General features: G+C 32.9%; 1 protein-coding gene across 1 annotated transcript in view; it reads right to left on the reverse strand.

Moving 5' to 3' along the window:
• Positions 1 to 22,079, reverse strand: part of LOC106712857 — a 36,025-nt gene that overhangs the window by 4,172 nt on the left and 9,774 nt on the right. Inside the window, exon 2 of the mRNA XM_014505514.2 lies at positions 707 to 915. Within this exon, the coding sequence (XP_014361000.2) occupies positions 707 to 915 (209 nt within the window). The remainder of the gene's footprint in view (positions 1 to 706; positions 916 to 22,079) is intronic.

The following is a 22,079-nucleotide window of genomic DNA, read 5'->3' on the forward strand; positions in this document are numbered from 1 at the left end:
CCAATATGTCTTCTTTATCTTTTAAAACAAAGACTATAGATGATTGAAGAACTGACTTAATTTTGTATAACTTTCCTTAACTTTGTGTGATATTTCGTTATTTATATATTGACATAATTTAATCACATACAAAACACACGAATTTGTAATACGAAATTCGTTGAACAAAATCCAGTCCAATATGAATTTCGAATTCCTTGCATCAGGTACGCTTCGACAATTTTTCTTTATATTGAAACCAGCCGTTACGACTGAATTACGCTTTGAACCTGTTACCTTTTCATACAAATACAATTGTAGTTGATAGAATTCTCGTCTCTTGTGGTGTATTTTGCATTGTTTTGTCATTTCTTATATTCCACAGGATATACGATGTATATGAAGTATGATGGAATACCAAAAGGCTCGGTCAAAATACTTTGCTTTATATTAATGACTGATACAAAGTGTATGTAATTTAAAATTAACCAAGGTACTTATATAAAAATCTAAACCGCTGTACTAAACTTCGGCTTCACAACTAATGATCGTGACTTACAGAGTTAAGCAGATATTGATTTCTATTTGTCGTCTTTCTAGCTCACCTCTTTCGCCTCTGCCACATTTATAAATCTACGCATGCTCATTAGTTAAGAGTACACCTAATACTGCCCTTCCTTATAAAGAAACCATAGATTTATTGTGTAATATTTTTAGATTTACTTACATTGACTGACAATCCTCGTATACCGAATTGTTTAAAAGGGTGCTTATCTCCTGGTGTGTATCGAAAGAACTCGTGGGTTCCTCGAATCCATTTCACTGTGTACACCTCTTCGTCTTCTATATTTCTTGAACAGATAAGCGTGACTGGTATATCCTTAATGACTACTGGTGGATCAACTGTCAACTCGACGTGCAAGTTACTGGTTACAGCTGGAAAAAGATAAAAGAAATCTTAAATGTTTACAAATTTATTAGGTCTTTTCCGCCGTCTTCTTACATCGAATATTTTAGGTAGTTGATCTTTTAAATTTAAGGTACGTAGGTAGAAATAATTATAAAATACCTTTTTAAACTATGTCCGTGTTTTTATATTAGATTTTTTTTTACAAACAAATGTTTTTTTTTTTCATTTTTATTATGTCAACTTTGAGCCAGATATAAACAAAAGGAGGTCAAGAGTTAAATATTCGATTTACAGTGAATTTTAAATCACAAATTAATAGAGGTTGTAGGTAGCTACGATCGATGTTCAGAACTGAGGTAAAAGTACACTTCATTGAAGTACTTCGACCTCTTGACCGTCATTCTAAATATACCTACAATTCGTCTATCACAAATTCTTAACAATTTTCACCTTAAAATATCGAGACGTGAAACAATTATATACACAAATATACCGTCACCCGCGACTCCGTCCGCGCGCAGTTAAAAAAAAAAACGACCTCAGACCTACTGAATATGCGCACAAAATTTCATGAGAATCGGTCAAGCCGTTTCGGAGGAGTACGGTGACGAAAACTGTGACACGAGAATTTTATATTTTATATTAGACATACTGTCACCCGCGACTCCGTCCGCGTGCAGTGAAAGAAACCTATTAGGGGTTCCATACCCCAAATAGATAGTAGCCGATTCTCAGACCTACTAAGTATGCATATAAAATTTCAGAAAAATCAGTCAAGCCATTTCAGAGGAGTATGGTGTGAAAACTTAAATACGTTGTTAGTAAGACCAATGGATTACTCTAGTAAATTTATTAACATAATAGAACTCTACAATATTTAAATTACTTAATACAAAACTAAAATAAAAAAATAAAAAAAAACTAAAATATTATATCATTAAAAAGTTATTTCATAACAATTTTACTCTTACTAACATTATAAATACGAATGGTTGTATGGATGAAAGTTTGTTACTACGTTTCTTCAGAACGGTTCAACGTAGATACGTTGAACCGTTCTAGACAAATCCAATCAGATGATTGGATTTGGCATAGATGTAGAACATAGTCTGGAAGGACACATAGGCTAATTTTTTAATTCCTCGCGTATGGAGTCGCGGGCAAAAACTAGTTTAAAGATAAATAAGTAACATAAAATCATCATGTTAAAAAACGTGATGCAAAAACGTTGTACCCTTTTGGAAAAGGAAATTACGCCGCATGAACGTGTAATTTGACACAGTTAAAGTTAATGTGGGGCGGGTGTGCAATCATAAATTAAAAAAAAATATGATCAAATTTCTAACATTGGACGAAAACGTATACATTTAAATCTTATAAATGTGAAAGTAAAGATGGATGGATAGATGAATGTTTGTTTGAAGGTATCTCCGGACCGGTTAAACGGATGATGATGAAATTTGGCACATATGTAGAACGTAGTCTGGAAGAACACATAGGCTAGTTAGTAAGTTTTTTTTTAAAAAATTCCGCTCGGACAGAGTCGTGAACGATAAATAATTCTCTTATAAACATTGTAGTCAGATTTCACCAAACTTAGATACCATAAGTAAAGGTACCACGCGTAATTCGTGGTAACGTTAAACAAAGCTTCGCATAGATGGGTGTGTGCTCGAAGGTATCACCGGAACGGTTTAACGAATGATAAAATTGAAAGAACTCCAACAGTATACCACCTAAATAAGCTAGATACACACACCTTCAGTTTTAACTGAACAGTCCGAATATTCAGTTAAAATGTAAGTGTGTGGGATAAACTGAAAACTGTACAGTATATCTGATAGTTACAATGCTTGTTACAAACATAGTTATTCATACGATTGAATTGAACAGTCCAACTGTTCAGTTTAAACTGAACGAGTGTAGCCGGCTTTATTTTATACAGTTCATGCCACAGAATATAAAGTTACGTGTGATCCTCACACGCTCGGGACATTTAGAGTGCCCTGAAAAATATTATTCTACGTCTAAAGCATGAAACAAGCTTTTTGAATTCAATCGATGTAGACGAATGGAAATATCTAAGATGGTAATTTATATTCAAGCAAGGAAATATATTTCTTTCGAAAGCTACATGTTTCCGAAGAGAACATATGTTTTTATGCTTTTCTTCTGAACGGTGAATAGAAGTTTTCCGTGAAAAATATCGGAAGCAAATTTAGGTAATGATTTTTTTAATGCTTTTATTTAATAACATAACTTATTGAATACGAATTAAGGGACAAAAATATGTTGGCATAATACATTACTACGAAGTCAAAGGAATCAACAATATACAGCCAACAAAAAAATAAGAAAGAACAATTGAATTTTGAACGTATTATTGTTGCGAATAACATTGCTATACTTCACTATATGGAAACAAAAAAGTTTTACACAAAGCAGCTTTAATTAGGAGCTCTCATGGAATTGTAAAAAGAAAATCCGACAAAACCTATACTGAAACATGGGAAAGGGTGATTTATAGAGTCAATTACCGTCGCATCGTAAAACTGAATCTACAATAAAGATACCTTATCTTCCAGGATAATTTTTAAACGAAATTACCTTAGTACATCTATACAAAAACTTATAGTTTTTTCTAAGAGAATGACAGGTATAGCAATATTTTTTACAAGTGAGAAGTCAATTTTAATTTATATAATAACCTTCGTTTCGTAGTATTTAGTTCACGTAGCGCTCGCTCATGGGCATTGATTGGCGCTTCTCTCTTCACGTGACGCGGTTTAAAAACTTATTCCTTGAACTGGCCGGAAAATTCTATTAAATAATATTTTATTAGAAGCTATAAAACAAAAACAACTATAGCGTAAATTTATTCAATGCATGGAGTCCAAGAATTTTTGCGAGTATTATTTGAGTATTATATTTATATTATATTTTTTAATTATTATTTGAGTATTATATTGTTGCGTTTATTACGTAAATATTTTACGTAATAAACGTTACTCGCAAAATTCAATACGGTAGGAAAAAATAGCAATCTTTTTTTTCCATGGGTACAAGATTTTATTTGAAAAGGCGCTTTAATTTAAAAAAAAAACTTATTTATATTCGTTGCGCATTTGTGATAGTAATTCACAATTAACTTGTTACATCATATTTTCTATCTCAAGATATTTGAATTTATAACATAGCATTGTACACGTAGGATTGCATTTTTTGTTTGCATATAACTTATATGCAATAAAATTTATGCCTTTGAGACGGAAGTGTTCGGAAAAATATTGCTGCACTCCCATTGCATAAAATGAATCTTTCAAATTCACAAGATATAGAAATGCTTGAATGAGAAATTTGCATTCGGAACATACATATTCCTAAAGAGTATTTTTCCTTTAAAATGTTCAATTGAAAAAAACATAATGTTTCATATCCAGATTTTATTGCTGTTATTTAAATTGTTGTTTAAATAAATAAAATCCTATGTTATTTCGGGATAATATATTGCAGTGGTCCAAAGGTGGAAGAATTATTTCTATTTGTTTAATAAATAAATGTTACCTTTGAAAAATTACTGTAAAAAAAATCCCTTAAAAGACTCCTACATATTTTTTACTTCTACATAATCGTCTTGTCTCTTCTGTCACTTTTATTTTACAAATATTTTACAAGCATCTGTTAATGTACTTTCAAGATAATTTCAACCTAAATAAAGAGATATATAGAACTGTTTTTAAATTATATTAATAAGCTTTTTCCTTTATACATAAGTGAATAAATGAATATGTTACGTGTTGTTTTAAGATCCTATCTAAATTAGTGATCTCGTTGCTTGACATTTTTTTAATTAACGTTTTTAATTTAGAACACCAATAAAACAAAAAAGAATTCATTAAGAGAATTTCAAAAGCGAAACCATGCGCCGGTATGCCTCGCCCAGATGCATTTTTAATTGAATTTCACGCAAACAACGGAAACCAGTTTTCCGGGGTTTTTGTTACAGGAAACTGGAGGAAATTCTTTTAATTATGTTCTGAAGTAGTCGAAGTCAGAATGAAATACCTTTTATTACAATATTTACAATTTACAAAGTGAAAAATACTCAAGGAATTTACTCGTTTTATTACATCATGTTAATTTAAGCAGAGATCCGTAACATTTTTTCGTAGCATAATGCTTGTTATAATTTCTTCAACTTATGAACGCTTAATTTTGTTTCTTATCATCTTACAAAGATATTTAAAAATCAATCATTTAAGAGTGTACATTTGAACATAAATCTTTCAATAGTTTTTGAAAGCATATAAAAAGAAAATAAGTTCGGTCAATTCATCTTGATATTGTCGAAGGCATACAATGGGGGAAATTCTATTTTCTGCTACATTACTCGCTTCGATCACGATGCCGTTCTAATAGCCTTGTTCTGTCGTAATGTGCAACCATCGGTTAAATGTACCATGCACTCCTTTAGTAAAATGTTCACGATCTCTGTTTTAAGTCATTTGAAATTTTGCGCTCTATTAAATGAATTGAACGTTGAATTAGGTATTCAATTGTTCTTAAAGCTTTGTTGATAATGTACGAATTACAGTAACATAATTACTAGATTTATCTTCGACTTACAAGAGGCTACATGTCCGTAAGGTAAGTCAATAAAGCATCAATTTCTTTACTAAGAAATCTCATCATGCATCTCGACATTACAACGAAAAATTTCACCACATAGCTTCTTATAACTTACTAGCTGTCGCCCGCGACTCCGTTCGCGCGCAGTTAAAAAAAAAATGAAGAATCGGCCAACATCTAGTTGGCCGATTCTCAGACCTACTGAATATGCTCACAAAATTTCATGAGAATCGGTCAAGCCGTTTCGGAGGAGTACGGTGACGAAAACTGTGACACGAGAATTTTATATATGTATTATTAAATTTTTATATCTTAGACACAGATAGTTGTGTTTTATTTACTTCCAGATTCTTCTACTAGCTTCTATTTCACAAAAACGGGTACATGCACATTCTTATTTGAAACGGCTTGCATGCATTTCACTGTAGGATGTACTATTATCTCACAAGTTGATGTTGATAAAATATTAAGGCGGTAAATCGGATTTTCATTAAGTTTCTATTTCTTGGAAGCTTTTAGTAATGTTACAATAATCAAATACCGTCAAAGCGTATTGCAAGTATCGAAAGCGTAAGTTGGTAATTTAACTTTAGGGAACTATGTTAAATTTGTGTCTAGCTGAAAGTTAGTTAATCGACAGTGGTACAGGTCGAGTAGTTGTAATTGTTGCCTTGTTGCAAAGCACGAAAACATTGCGAATATTGAGTGACGTATTTATTACGCGGGGAAAACATTACAAAATAATAGAAGTTCCTATTTATTCCTTTCCTATAAGACAGGAATATTACAAAATAGTGTCAACTTATTTTGACCACACTATTACGTTAAGTATGATCAAATTGAACAGTCAAGTGTTGCCATATTCTTCATAAAAAAAAAACAAACAAAAAATGCGACACAGCGAAAAGCACAAAACAATAATTGGTAATTCAGTAAATTATTTCGTATTATGTCTTCTTCAACACTAGTTAATTAAAAAAATCCCCCAATTTATAATTTTTTTTTTACGAAAATATTCCATCCGTTAAAACAGTATAAAAATTCAGTTATTTACATTTCAAGTTTGTAACATTCACGGACGAGGGGCTTTTTGTACGCTCAGTATGAACAAATAAACATCGCTAAACCTTTGACCTCATACATAGAGATTATTTTGTAATGTGTTTTAGGAGTTATTCCACCAACTTATTCCGTAATGCGTCAAGTTATGTAAAGAAATAAATGTTTTGAAAAGTAAAAATATTATTATATTAATACGTGATAGTAACAATCAATAATATTCAAACAGATGACCATTTATACATTTTATTTAATTAACAATAAAATAAAGTTCAATTAAACACCTGTTTCAGATTTTACAATCGAAATCTTTTGTTTCTATAAAAAAAAAAACTTGTGAGGTGTCAAGGGACACCCGGATGGAACGAAGTTCCTTTCGATTAATTAGTGAAGGAACCAATGTTTATTCTATGAATAAAAAACTTAAGTCTTCACAAGAAGTACATTTAATTTCTATGAATTTTCGTTATATATTGTCACGTCGTTGCCATGGTGAAGTAGCGCTCATTCGTCGTTAACATACTTACTATAGCAAAAAGTGTCGTGACAACTTTTCGTAAGAATTCCGTCTAACCCCCTGTCACAACGCGCGATAAGGAACTTCGTTCCAAAAAAACCTACTGAATGGGTCTCTATGAAACATCAACGCATCTGCGTTTCCCTTCTTATTTATTGTAGGTATATGTCCATTGTCCATGGGCGTCGTTGAACACCTCAGTGTTCCTGCTGCTCGCTTGCAGCTTTATGTTATAAAAACACTCTGGAACAGCATTTAAATAAAATGCCACCTCAAAATCATTTTAATTGTTAAGGCTACAACAGGTCATAATGGAACCTACACGAATATAAAATTACACCCTTATACGAGTAAAGTCAGACGGATAAAAAAGTAAATTACATTAAGGCCAAGAGAAAGTATTACGTCAGTATATCATATAACATTAATCACAGTATTTCTTATGACTCGGAGACAATGGCGTATTTCATATCCCGAATACGAGCTTGCGTAAGGTGATATCTGAAAAAATAGGGACAAGAGAACATGATACTGGGATCGACTCGTCTAATGTACCAGAAAATGAAACTTCCCTCAAAGCGCCTGCGATAAAATCACGGTATTCAGAAAATTAACCTAAAATAACTCTCAATGTGGAATACTTTGATTTTCATAGAGATTGTTTAGGTCGTATTTATTGCAACGAAATATTGCTTTAGAATATTAACATTATCGTAGTTATGAGATAAACTTACAGAAATTATACGAATGGTAATAATACGAAGAATAATAAAAATTTGTCACAAACAACATAACGCCAGGAACCAGGAGAGATAGGCAGAGTCTACGGTATTACATTTGTCGCTGTCCCGGCACATAACACAAGCGTTTTCCAAATTACGGCCTGAAATTTCGATGATAACTGAATGATCATAGAAGCGTTTTTTTTATAGAAGAGAAGGAGTCAAACGAGCTGTGAGAACTCCAAGGTGTTCATCGACGCCCATGGACAACTGCAATACCAGAGGAATCGCAGATGCGTTGCCGGCCTTTGAGATTGTGATACGCTCGCTTCTTGAAGGACCCTAAGTCGTAGCGGTTTGGAAATACCACCGAGGACAGACCATTCCACAACGCGGCCGTGCGCGGCAAAAAATTTCGCGAGAACCGCACTGTTGTGGAATGCCAGCCATCCAGACGGTATGGATGGTACCTGGCGGTCTGCCGGGTCGTCCGGTGTTGAAACTCGACGGCAGGTATTGTTCCTGCGATGCTCAAATTTTATTAAAAAAATTGTCGATGTCAACACGATGGCAATTGTCACAAATATTAATGTTAAGCACCACAGTAAATTGCTTACTAACATTGTACACTTTAATCACGTTTTTTTTTTACTTAAGGAAAAATAAATAAAAAACAAAATGTAACTGTCTTAAACAAAAGTCTTTGATCTTTAGCCAATTAGTAAATAAATTAACCCAATTATCGTTATTTTTATTTTTTTATTGTTATAATTATTTTTATTTATTATTTGTATATTATGTTTTTGACGTGTGTTAGCAGCTTTTATAATAAAGAGTCTAGATAATAAAAGGAACGAGAGGCGAGAAAATCACATTATGTGTATGGAAACAGCAAATGGAATATTATACACATGTCACGAACATGCGGGACTTTTTAGAGAAGAGTACGTCCGGCCGGAATTATGACTGAGTCAAACCTTACCGTACTTGTGAAATTAATTATGATTAAATATATAAATTAAGTTCTAGCTTTAACCCGCAAACATCTACGCTTTTTTAGTACTACTACTTTTTTTTTTTCCCTGGAGTATTTAAAAAAATTCTGTCTCTTTTTCTTTCAAAGCTAATAAGAAGGAAAACAAAATATACAATTTGTGGAAATAAGTTTATTATTTCGTAGTTTTTTTCTAAACAAATATTTGCAGTATATGAGTACAGCTTGAAAACAATTATTTAGTATAAACCCCACAAACAAATTACTGTACCATTTCGTATAAAAGATAACTTGACCTAATACCCGCCAGCACGACTCAGCGATACCGTACATACAAAACGAAACAAACAAAAAAACTGAAGGTATTATACCTGAAAAGATATTTCAGTCGCCTGAAATAATATTACCGGTTGAATTGTAATATTTTTCAGGTTGAAAAATACGTAATAATCTGTAAAAGAAAACAATCTTCAATAACGACAAAGTAAAAGTACTGTAATATACGAAGATAAATTGCTTGTAATTAATGGGGGTAGCGTAGATAATAATAGGCAATGTTTTGACTAACTTATCATGCCCCATAAATGAAGGTAAGAAGACATATCATCAAAAATAACCAAAAAAAAACCAATTTAAAAAAACGTTCGGTAGTCGAGTAAAGATTAACTCCAAAAGGCATCTGTTAGAGTTAACTTGTATCTCTTTCGTTGCGCACTTATGTTATATCTTCTTTTTGTTTCATGTATCGAAATGTGCCTGTGATACAAGACGTGTTTTTTTTAATTACTCGGAAATTGCAGAGTTTTTTAACAATAGAGAAAAAACAGTTTTCAAATGATGCTTGCTGATGCTTTTCTGAGAAATATTTGATTGGAATAAAGCTCTATCTTACTTACTTTGAACATTAAATACAAATGAACTTGGAACAAGTCAGCTCACAGCATTGTTCTAGTTTTACTTCGTATTTCCTAAGAATTTCTTAATATCGAATTTTCGTGAAAATATTCACCTGAGTACTTCAACAAAACTTCTACCTTTTATACTATCAGAAAAGCTACTATATCATACAGAAAAGCTTTTTCGTTGTTATATTTTAACAGCACATTAAGTCATGTTTTTTTTAACTATCATTTCGTACATGATATGTAGTAAATATATATTTTCCTCCAAAACACTATTATTGTAAACAAATTCATCAACAAATGGATTAAAATAAACAAATGATAAGAAGTGTTGATAAATTGTATTTATAGCTTTTATCGGTTTTTACATAAAACAAGTAAAAGCTCAGTCCAACCGCGAAAGAATCATACTCTTCCTTAAAAAAAAAACTTTTGTGGTTTTTTCGATGGGAAACGTCTTTGGTGTTTGCGAATGTTTAGTGGTCGCGTTGGTCATAATATAATGAACTAGTATTTATATCCTAACTAGTAGCCTGTGGCGTCGTCCATACTGAATTAAAAAAGAAAAACTTATTCAGTAAAGATTATGCGCAATTCCAAGCCTTCAGACGTTCTGATGTAGCATTTTAAACATATATCATCTAATATATAAAATTATCGTGTCACAGTTGTCGTCACCGTACTCCTCCGAAACGGCTTAACCGATTCTCATGGAATTTTGTGAGCATATTCAGTAGGTCTGAGAATCGGCCAACATCTATTTTTCATTTTTTTTTAACTGCGCGCGGACGGTGTCGCGGGCGACAGCTAGTATAAGTATTTGTTTCTTTTTTTAAATTATTCATAAAATGTTAATGTTTCTTAAACCGTTGTTCCTTTTATTTCTTCATTCTTTCAGAATATACTTAACAAAGTTAGTAAAAGAACCCTCACTGATTTAGTACGATCTTCGTTTTGTTATGAGAGAGGTCTCGAAACTTTTCCCAAGTTAGAAACTTTCGGTCTCTTCAATTGTACTAAATGAATGTAGATGTAAGTTACATTATATAGAAAGTAGAGAACGAAATTATAGATATAAATACAGTATATTATATAAAAATATTTTTTCTAATTAGTTGTAAGAAATATGAATTCTATTCTATTCCAGGATAAGTTAACTTGTATGTTTCCCGTTGGGCCGTTCAACCTATCGATCAATCGGCCCAATGGGATTTTTCCCATTGGGTCTATAAAATGACCATTGATAAAGTCCATAGAATAATGTATAATATTGGACCGATTGATCGCTAAGCCGATAAATTTCCGTTGAGCACCGAATATTCTGAAATTGCAAGGAACATACTTAATGAGTACCTACACGTGTAGCATAACCATGTATTATAAATTTCAAAACGCCTGTAAACAATATTGTTATCTTAATTTTTTCAATTCAAATAAGCGGGATGACAACATGTTTTTGTATGACTGTTTCGGAAGTGGAAACCCATGGCTAATACATTTCTACTCCTTATCTTTGACGAAGATAATCTTACTGATATATATATTGAATAGAATGTGTACATGGATGGATGGAAGGATGTTTGTTTGAAAGTATCTCCAGAAAGGCTCATCGGGTCTTGATGCTATCTGACACAGATGAAGAGCGTAGTCTGGAAAAACACATAAGAATAAAGTTTTATTTTAATTCCGGGCGGACGGAGTCGCGGGCGACAGCTAGTAAGAAATAAAGCTAAGCGAAGTTAGTTTATCAAGTACTAGAACGATCGGAATACTAATTAATGTTCTGACTTGATGTTTGTTTTAACAACAGATAATTTTATTACTCCTTATTGTGAAGTAGGTTAATAAACATGAAAGACTATTTACTTTCACAAATGATGGATGGATAAATGTTGTTATTCAATATTAGATGAAAAATTTAAATACACAATCAGCCAACTTTATCATTTTCTCCTTCTGACACTCGCCATTTTATTGTATTCGACAAAATTTGTATTAACATTTTTGAAGCGTCAATGGCCGTAAAGTAAACAAATAATCTCATACTAATGTTGACATAATTGAAGATAACTATACGAAGACGATTGTCACAAAATTTATTCATGCTACACCCACACTAATTATCATTGTTATAAGTTTTCTAAAAAGGTTGCGGTCAGATTTTTTTTTGTCTCTTGTAACCTGTTGCTGAAACTCTTTTGTGGTTCACACAAAAGCCTTTTATTGTCACAACTTGAAGATACCACAATAGGAAGGAAAAAGCCGCTAGATAAAAATGAATCTGTGAAGGAGTTTTTTTACAACTATCACTCTTTAGTGGCTTATTTTTTTTGTATACAGAATTTTACCTTTTAGCACTAAAAGTTTAACCAAAAAACTCAATATTAATACATAATTAAAATTTCGATATAGTTGTAAAAAGGTGAATATAAATTAAACTAAAAAAGGTCTCTGAAAAAGTCTCGAACTGTGAAATATTTAATGATTTTAATCAACAAATCATTGATTAAAATCATTTAATATCATAGTATAAAATTTTTATTTTTTTTGTTTATTTGACCCCACTTTACAGTTGCAACAAAACATTGGTGTCTCTGTTTTATTCAAAGAAGAAGAGAGGGATGGCGATTTGTTTTTACACAATGTCAAACATTGGAATAAATCGAGTGTTTGTAATTTTCTTTACATTTTATAAATAAGAATTTAATTTTTTAATTATAAATACCCATGTTGAAGTCAAAGGCTCTCTTAGTGCCGTCGCGTCGAGGTCTAACAAGCTAAGTTATGTTAAGCTAATTAAGTACGATACTGTTTAAGTAAATATAAGTGAATAAATATAATTTTATTGCGTTTCTACATTTAAAAGATTCATGGTTATTTCACTTGGCAATTCTAAGCTTTTATAATGATTAATTTAAACACTATTTTTAATTATAACATTAACTTATTAAACAAATAAAAAAATGTAGCAAATCCATTTATTTTTACTAAGGCCCTTCGTATACATGGCAACTTAAATCTTAGGAAACTGACGAATTCAGTCGCTAAGTGACTTACGCATTGCAACGTCCACGCCAAAGCTAGTCGCTCGCAACCTGATTATCAAGATCGTAGTGAAAACAATTGCTACGATTTTCAAGATGGCGAACCAAATCTTTACAGACATGTAGTCGCTATGCCTGGACGCGCGTCGATTCAACATAGTGTGTACAGAACGCGCGCAATGCAGTTGCGACGCAACCATACAATTTTAGTTTCGAAGATTTACGTTGCTTTGTGTATAAAGAGCCTAAGTCAAAGTAATAAGTATCGATAGCAATATTTTCAGAGCCAAGAATATAACTTTTATATAGCAATTCTTCCCTCATCTCATTTCGTTCATTTGTCAAATGTGATTGAACATAAAAAAGAAGTAAAAGGCGCACATATTTCGATACGCTGACAAATTATGTCTCTAGAGTGATTGGAAGATAAACATATAAAGGTAAGAAGAAGTGGAAGAAACAAAAAAAGATATGTTTACTATAATATGTGATAGAAGCTGGCAAAGGAGAAAAGAGAAACAGTTTGAATTGATTCCCCAACATTGCAGTTTTCGCGAAATTTTCTGCCACGCCCTGCCTTCTGCCCTTTGTGGAATGGTCTATCCTCGGTGGTGTTTCAAACCAGTACGACTTAATGTCCTTCAAGAAGTGAGCCTATCTCTTTCGCAAAGGCCGGCAACAAATCCGCAGTTCCTCTGATGTTGCGGATGTCCATGGGCATTGATGATCGATCGCCTCGGTGTTTTATAATGTAAAAAACAAAGATTGTATGAAAACAGAAAGAAAATGAAGTTGGTCCACTTTAGATTCAGTTTTGTGCTGGAAACCTATTGCTATTTGCTGGACCAAGTCAGATCTATTCCAAATTCGTATCAAAATTGGGTTAGGCTTAGATATGGTTCGATTTCGCAGCAGTGTAATAAATTCCTTAATAAAATCACTTTGTATCTTTGTATGAAATAATTCACAACATAAACAAACTCGGAATGTATTCTGCTTTTTAAATGTACATCCGTACTGAGAATGACCCAGTTGTTCATTTTCTCTTTTTTTTATATAATGAAGCAACGTCAGCGCTTTAATAAAAACCGTACAGAGCTACTTGAAGCGCTGCAGTCGCTAAATGAGTTGACGACAGAATCTTTCGCTTGACAGCACTGGCTCGACACCAAAGCAACTTTGCTCAGTAAATTTGTCAAGGGGACATCAACTTTGTGAATAAAAGATTATTAGATATAATTAAATGTGGACATTTAAATTCATGTATCATACAAATACATTATAATATGATGGACGATGTTTTTTTTTGGTATCATAAGGTGACAACGAGCAAGCGGCCACCTGAATTCGCCGAATTAGCAAATCGAAAGCTGCCCAAAGACATTCGCAAGAGATAGAGGACTAAAATTAGGTCTACGACACACACTTGTCAGACCAAGCGTGGAATTGCTTCCACTTCACGCCTGTCTTCTGTGTGGTCGTGGTAAATGTGAAAGTGGTAATCGTATCGTTAGCCGATTTTTTTTTAAATCAACTATTATCAATAACATATTTTTCAATAAGTACTTGTTGCAAAATTACCTTTTCAAAATGCCGGTTATATTTTTTCCATGAAAAATCTGCGTAAACAACTTAAATCCAATTCATTACACAAATGGGCCACTGGAGGCTCTTTATCATACTAATACGGGTTGCAGCCTCCCGCTCACGATTGTTAAAAAGTAGTCTGTGGGGTATATAATAGTATTTTATGAGCCAACTAATAATCATATTGAGGCCATGGGTCGTAACCAATTTAGCATAAACCAACCTTTTAGTTTTTGTATAATTAACTACGATTTTTTTAACCCTCTTGCTCCTCCGACATTATACAAAATACTATCGGTTATATTACCCCGTGACCACTTGATAAATAAGTCAGAAGTTTGATTATTTGATAGTAACTAGACAAATTCGAACCTACCGAATTAGTTAACTTATGAATGCTTATATTGAGATTCTTGCTAGGATGTGTTCCACGACCATAGTCGGATTCGAACCCATAACAGCAAAATCAGAATTAAATAAGTCTTTAGGAAGTTGGTGATTATTTTTTTCTAATTTCGATTTGTGCAACTTTAAAACGAAATGCTTTTCAATATGCTACCACAAAATTCAGTTTTAATTGAGCATTCAAACTTTATATTTCTTAGTTTTCCCAACAAATGTAAGTTTTAACTAAACAGTTCGATTATGATGATGATGATGATGATGATGATGATGATGTAATCCCGGCCGATATCGGCCACGGCGACTGTCTTCAGCTCCGGTTTTGACGTTGGTGTGCTCGCATGTGGCTTATGTAGCCAATTTTGTTTGCGAAAATCCTCGCACATTGCGGGCATGAGAGCACACCGTTCACGTAATTATAGCTGATAGCCGCAGGTGGTCGGGCTTTCAGTTCGACTCCTCAGTTAAAACTGAAGGTCTGTAGTGGGCTTGAAATCATACTATCCAGATAAATCTAGAACATTCCTTCTTTTGTTTTCGTTAAAACGAATTTGAAACATCGTTTAAAGTTCTTAATTAAAAAGTCGATCGCACAATGACTACACCGGAACAAATTTAAACTCACTCGCTGCATTTTTAATAGATAGAAAATATTTTTCATTGAAGATATTATGATTGTGTAGAATTAAAAAATATATTTGATATTTGAACGAATACGAATCAGCGTAAACTGAAGCATAGCAAGGATCTTTATTATATTGAAAAGCTGGATCTGTACTTAGTTTTGACTGATTACGTCGCTTTGGACTGTAGCTTTCCCTTCACTGTCGCAGATCAAGGGTAGACGAACATCATCGTGGAAAGTAGTACAGAATGTAGTACTGAAAGTTATGGGTGAATGACATGTCTCAGACGAAGATAGAACGAAGTAGAAGATACTACTGAGGACAGCAATCCCATCTACTAAAACTATTAGAAATGTAGAGTGAGTAAGAGAGAGGTTTGTACTCAGTCCCAAATTATGCTTTTAATATGGGTTAATTAGTTCTAAATACAAAGCTCCAATTAACATAATTCAGTGTTAATTATAACACGCTATTACAATATTAGTACCAATAATATATTTTATTACAGCTATACTGTTTGAGATTATCGTAACATCTTTTAAATAAACAGTTGTCTGACAAGAGGTAATTGTGAATTTCTTCGTACAATACACCATCTAAGAAAACTTAAAGCGCGATTATTTAGCAGTGAACCAATCATTAAAACTGTCTTGAATTAACCTAAAGCAATATTAAAATATACAAAAGATACAGAGCAGTGACAAGAAGAAGAGAAAAGAAGTAAACAACAGAGGGAATATGTGGACATGATATGAAAGAAGCAGGAAGCAAATCAAATTATTTAAATGCAGTATATAAATACTTTTTAATTACGTCAGTACAATAGCTACTGACAATGCCCTTACCACTATTTTGTACAATTATTTATAGGACATTTGGTACACTTTTTCCAATCATCTGATCTTCATAAGTAAATCCTTTCGATTTATAAGACTTTATTTTGAGTCAACGATCATAAAACTCTATATGGTAAAATACGTTTTTCCTCAAACAAAAGAAGCTTAAACAATTAGGAACGATAATGAAACGGTTGGGTGAGATAGCCCCCTACGAGGGTGATTCATTCGCTCATCTGCGAGTGACGTACAATGATAATTCCGTATTATTTCTCAGCCATGCGGAGAAATTAATAATTTCTCACATTTACGTTGCACAATAGGTATAGTGTACAAGTCGTTTAGTATTTACGTTTAATTATTCTACATTGTTATGTAATTTCTCTTAATAACTCGAGTAGAACAACTTTCTTATTGTAACAAGAAATAATTTGAATAACTTGCTTGATTAGAAGTTACGAGTACAAATCCATTATCATCATCATCGCCCTAGCCTTATCCCCACTTCATCGCGCAAGCTTTTATAAACCTCAATGTTGTGTCTTAAGTTTTACGGCCGACCACCTGCCTGTTGCTAATCCTACTTGGGATTTATATACGACTGCAAATTGTAATTCAAAAACAACACAATTTACCCCCTTAAAGGTAGGTAGACATTACGGTTTACCAATTGGCCTAGCACACCTCTCTCACTTTTTCCACATGCAAACATAAATGTCATAAATTTTAATAAAGGTATATTAACTGTTTTAAACGAACTGTCTACGGCTCTACGGGGCTCTAGTATAACACTTCATAGGGGAATCGCAGAATTCTAATAGTACCAATTTATGAGCTCTTGGTACTTACACATTTAATCCTGCATACACGAGCATTTTACCAGAATACTTCTTAACCACTGTGAAGCTCTACCGATGCTGAAATCAAAATCGAAGTACCTCGAAAAAAAGGTGTGTACAGTACAAGAAACTATTAATCATTATCTTAAAGTAAAAAAGCCTAAAAGAATAAAAAAAAGTACAGAACCATACAAACTGAGGCAATTACAAAACACGGAAACTAACGTAGACAAGAAATATCCATATATTTCAAAAGTACTCGAAACACGTACGACGGTAGCCCGAACCTTTGTTATGTGAGTTCACAAATTGGTCACGATTTAATTTTGGGCTGCTTGCAAAATACTAAAAGAAACTATTACAAGTAAAAAATCCCACAAAAATTTCCTTATATGGATTTATAATATATGACATCTATATATATAAAAGAAAGTCGTGTTAGTTACACTATTTATAACTCAAGAACGGCTGAATCGATTTAACTGAAAATTGGTGGGCAGTTAGCTTAGAACCAGGAAACGGACATAGGATAATTTTTACCCCGTTTTCTATTTTTTATTCCGCGCGAACGGAGTCGCGGGTAAAAGCTAGTTTATAATATTAGACAGTCAGTCACTTTATATAATTCAGTTAGACACTATTTAGATAAATTCATGCTTGAATCCTTTGACAGGTGATTGATATCGTGGCCGTTTTAAGCTAATAAGTGTAAAGATCGAGAATTTTTAATTGATTTTAAATTAAACTTCTAGAGTTGCAGAGTCAGATATTGTAATTATCTCATGAGATTTTAAATACATTTTATTTCGTCTTAGAGATTTTCTTACCAAAGAAATGAAAAAAAAATACATGATTTCAGATTTTTATATTGTCATTAAATTCCTAAAACTACTTACATTTCGTAAAACCCAGGAAATACGTAAAGGAAAACGCGTACATATCATTTTAAAAATGCAAACCGGTTAGTGCGGGTCACGTGACCAATACAAAGGGAGCAGGCGGGCGGCCCGAGTCGGACGTAGAGTTTATTTCACAATTTATACGAGCGAACGTGTCACGAGTTTCGAGTACTACTCTCAATTTACTTCACGCTTTAAGATATTTTCCATTCGCGCAACTAGTCGCGCGCCTTTAGTCACGCGGTTTTGGCCGTGCGCCTCTTGTCGCACACCTCTTACCGCGCGCTTCTTCTCGAGCGTCTCTAGTCGCGCGTCTCTTGTCGTACGCCTCTAGACGCGCGCGAATGCTATTTCTAAGTGATTTTTATGTCACCTTGAATTTAAATAATACGAGTATACGAACACTTTTGCAATATCTCCTTTTTCCACATTGGCAATATAGTCGTAATGCAGATATTACGAGATTCGCTGTAATTTTGACGTGTCTGTGGTGCAGTAGTGGTGTAGTCGATTACGTGGAAGTTGTTTAGTGGAATTGAGGTCGAAGGAAACTGTTTACTGTTTTATAGAATACATTACAAATTCCAATACCATCTATGTTTTTATAGCAGCAGTTCATCTGATGTTTACGCCAGAGACATCAATAGAAATCTGTAGATTCGTTGCCTTTACGTGTTTTAGGTTGATACAACAAAGAAAAAGGTCTGTGTAAAATGATTGCAAAAAATAAATTCTCGTACAATTATCTAACTTTCATTTTTATTCTTTTATAAATTAAACCATAAAATGCATTACTCATATTCCCCCTCTTTTTTCTTTTAGATTGTCATCAATGTTTAGCCAGTACATTCACTACGATTCGATTTCGATTATTAAGAACCTAATAAGTTTGTACACAGAAGAACGAGTACACAGTATTCTGTTTGCCACTTGTATAATTCTTCGTACAGATTGATTATTAGATATAATTTTTATTATTTACCAAAAAATTATATGCATACTAATACTATGAAGGGAATACACGAAGCAGTTTATCTAATATATAAAATTCTCGTGTCACAGTTTTCGTTCCCGTACTCCTCCGAACCGGCTTGACCGATTCTCATGAAATTTTGTGAGCATATTCAGTAGGTCTGAGAATCGGCCAACATCTATTTTTCATTTTTTTTAACTGCGCTCGGACGGAGTCACGGGCGGCAGCTAGTTATAAATAGATTTATAAAGTACTTTAAGGAATAATTTAATTTTTTAAACAGAGAACTCCTCTGTAAATAAAGTCAAGGCATTTTTTTCCAGCCGAGCAAATCCAAGGTGTTTAAATCTTACTAATATTATAAATGCGAATATTTGGATGGATAGATGGAAGGATGGATGGATGTTTGTTTGAAGGTATCTCCAGAACAGCTCAATGGATCTTGCTGAAATTTGGCTATATGTAGAGCATAGTATGAAAGGACACACAGGCTACTAATGAAGATTTTTTTAATTTCGCGCGGACAGAATCGCGGGTGACAGCTAGTAGTAGATAATATGCCAAGAAAACTGATATCAGCATGCATATTACTTAAAACTGAATCACATTAATCTATCCTTATGTACACAAATGTGTTCGCTTTATTGAGGCACTTTTAATTTAAATCCTCTTCAATAATAACATAATTGTAGTAAGTTTTACGTATACGTATTATAATGAAATATTTAATGTCTAAACTCGACTCCAAGCTAGATATTAGTTTCTTGGAAATAATAGACGTTGTTCTGCGTCGATTATCTTAAGTATGTAATTAGGAATTGATTAATAATAGGGAAAGCAGATTCCTAGTATTTCTAATCTTGGGTTTCCAATAGCAACTCTCTTCAACATAATTATCATGATAGGATGGTTCTATATCAATTTTGACATCAACATTTGTAACCCATATGAAATCGGGTCGTAGTAGCTTGTATACGCGAAGTACGAAATATGAGGCAGCAAACAATCAAGCGGCCACTTGAATTCGCCAAAATAGCGTAGTGACCTTTGCTCATAGACAACTGCATTTGTAAATGTGTTGCAGGAGGGGATGCACTATTGCACCGCACGACCCGATCCATTCGTGCAAAAGATGTTATCCCAAGCTATACTATTGATAAACAGCAATATGACCCCCAAAAAATAAAAGAATTTAAAAAATTACAATGAGAACATAGAAGTTTAAGTACAGTCATTACTAATAATAAGTATAAAGTCTTTGATTATAAATAATGAATTATGCTAATTAACAAAGTGAAACAAGATACTCATTTATAGAGATCAGTAATATTTTACGGTTCAAAGCAAAAGAGACATAATTTAAATCATAACGATAAAATTAATTATACTCCGCGTTGGGAATCTAAATAACATAATTAAATTTGCAGCAAACGTTCACTTCCTGCAATTATAGCTTAATGTACCACTTACAGTTTTAAACGTCATTTGGACTTCGTGATTTTAATGTTTCTTTTCTACGTGAAATGGATACGATGCTACGATTTTATGCGCAGTTTGGACTAAAAATTATCTAATTAGAAAATCAGCGGAATACTGGAACAATGCCAAATTCCAAATCATCAAAGTGATATCAAATTTAAATAGTGGAAGTAATACATTTTATTTAAAACTCTTTTGTTTTATATTTAAGATTATTAAGGTTACAAACTTTCATCATCTGCTGACTATACGTCCCCACTGAGGGACTCGGAGCCTACCCTAAGTTAGGAGTGACTAGGCTATAGTCAACCACGCTGTCCCACAGCCTTCCTATTTATTAATAAGGTAAATGATTGCTATTTTTATTATAATTAGTTTTATAAATTATAAGAATTATTAAACTAGCACTTATCCGACATACACGGACAGCTTGAAGCTACCGCTGTCGATTACCAGGTGTCAGTGTACGGCGGTCCTAATGAAATCAAAATGAAAAATCTAGAATAGCGTTATTTAAACACTCAATAAAAATTATTTCTTTCGAATCCTAATTATTGTACACGTTTCTGCTTGTTTTAAATGGTTTCTGAGTTTACTTTTGCACACTCCTACGCTATACTTACGTTCGTAGCAGTACATATCTGCGAAAACCAACTGCAGCAAAGCGTAGTTTGATACCAAAAGGGCATAGATTTATAGATTTCCAGCAATACCTATAGCACTAATTATTTGCCTTTAACTTTTTGTTATGCTTTTTTTACTAAACCGAATCTAATATCGAGCAGACTGCGATACAGCTTCGCTTCGTTTTCAAGTTTCAGTGTGCTTATGTAATTGGTATTGATGCTGGGAATCCGTAATTAAATATCCGGATTACGCGCGCTATGTTATATGAAGAATAAAGAAAGTATAATTGATCTGAATTCAGATTTGACGGATGATAAAGATATATGGAAAATTAGTAAATACCGTGTCGTCCCTCCGTAAGTTAAATGGGAGTAAAAGTAAAAAATACAAACAGTGACTAATTTGATGTATTAAGTTACCTTCTCCTGAAATTTATTAGACGAGAATAATGGAATCTTTTAGTTAAAAGGTTTCATAATTTCATTTAAATTTGTATTTCGTCGATAATCTTATTATAAAAATTCTTAGAAACCATAAATAACATTTTATAAATTTTTACGTAATTCTTTAATATTTCTTTATTGAAACTGTTAATTAAAAATGATATTTAAGGGATATTTAAGAATATTAAAATTAAAATACGTTTTCGATATTTCACTTAAGGTCGGCATTTTCTAAGGTTTTATCAATATTGTTACGTAAAGGTTCTCAAACATCTTAATATGTTAATATTATAAATGCGAAAGTTTACATGGATGGATGAAGGTCTGCACAGATTTGGATGACGACACAAGTAGAATACTGTTTGGAAGAAAGCATAGCTTACTTAAGAGGTTTTTTTTAATTACGCGCGGGCTAACTAGCCGCCAAAGCTACTTTTAAATTAATATAATAAGAAAAATCAAATACATTCTGTCTAAATATTAAAATGTAAGTACACTTCAAGTCTGTAATATTGCTTAAATAAATTGAAAATATTTTTCATCGTGGGAAAAAAACCAACGATAATTCTGTTCTGATAAAACCATTAGGCTAATACGATAATGTTGAATGCG

Source organism: Papilio machaon, chromosome 9, assembly GCF_912999745.1.
Source record: "Papilio machaon chromosome 9, ilPapMach1.1, whole genome shotgun sequence".
In the NCBI taxonomy this organism is placed as follows: Eukaryota; Metazoa; Arthropoda; class Insecta; order Lepidoptera; family Papilionidae; genus Papilio; species Papilio machaon.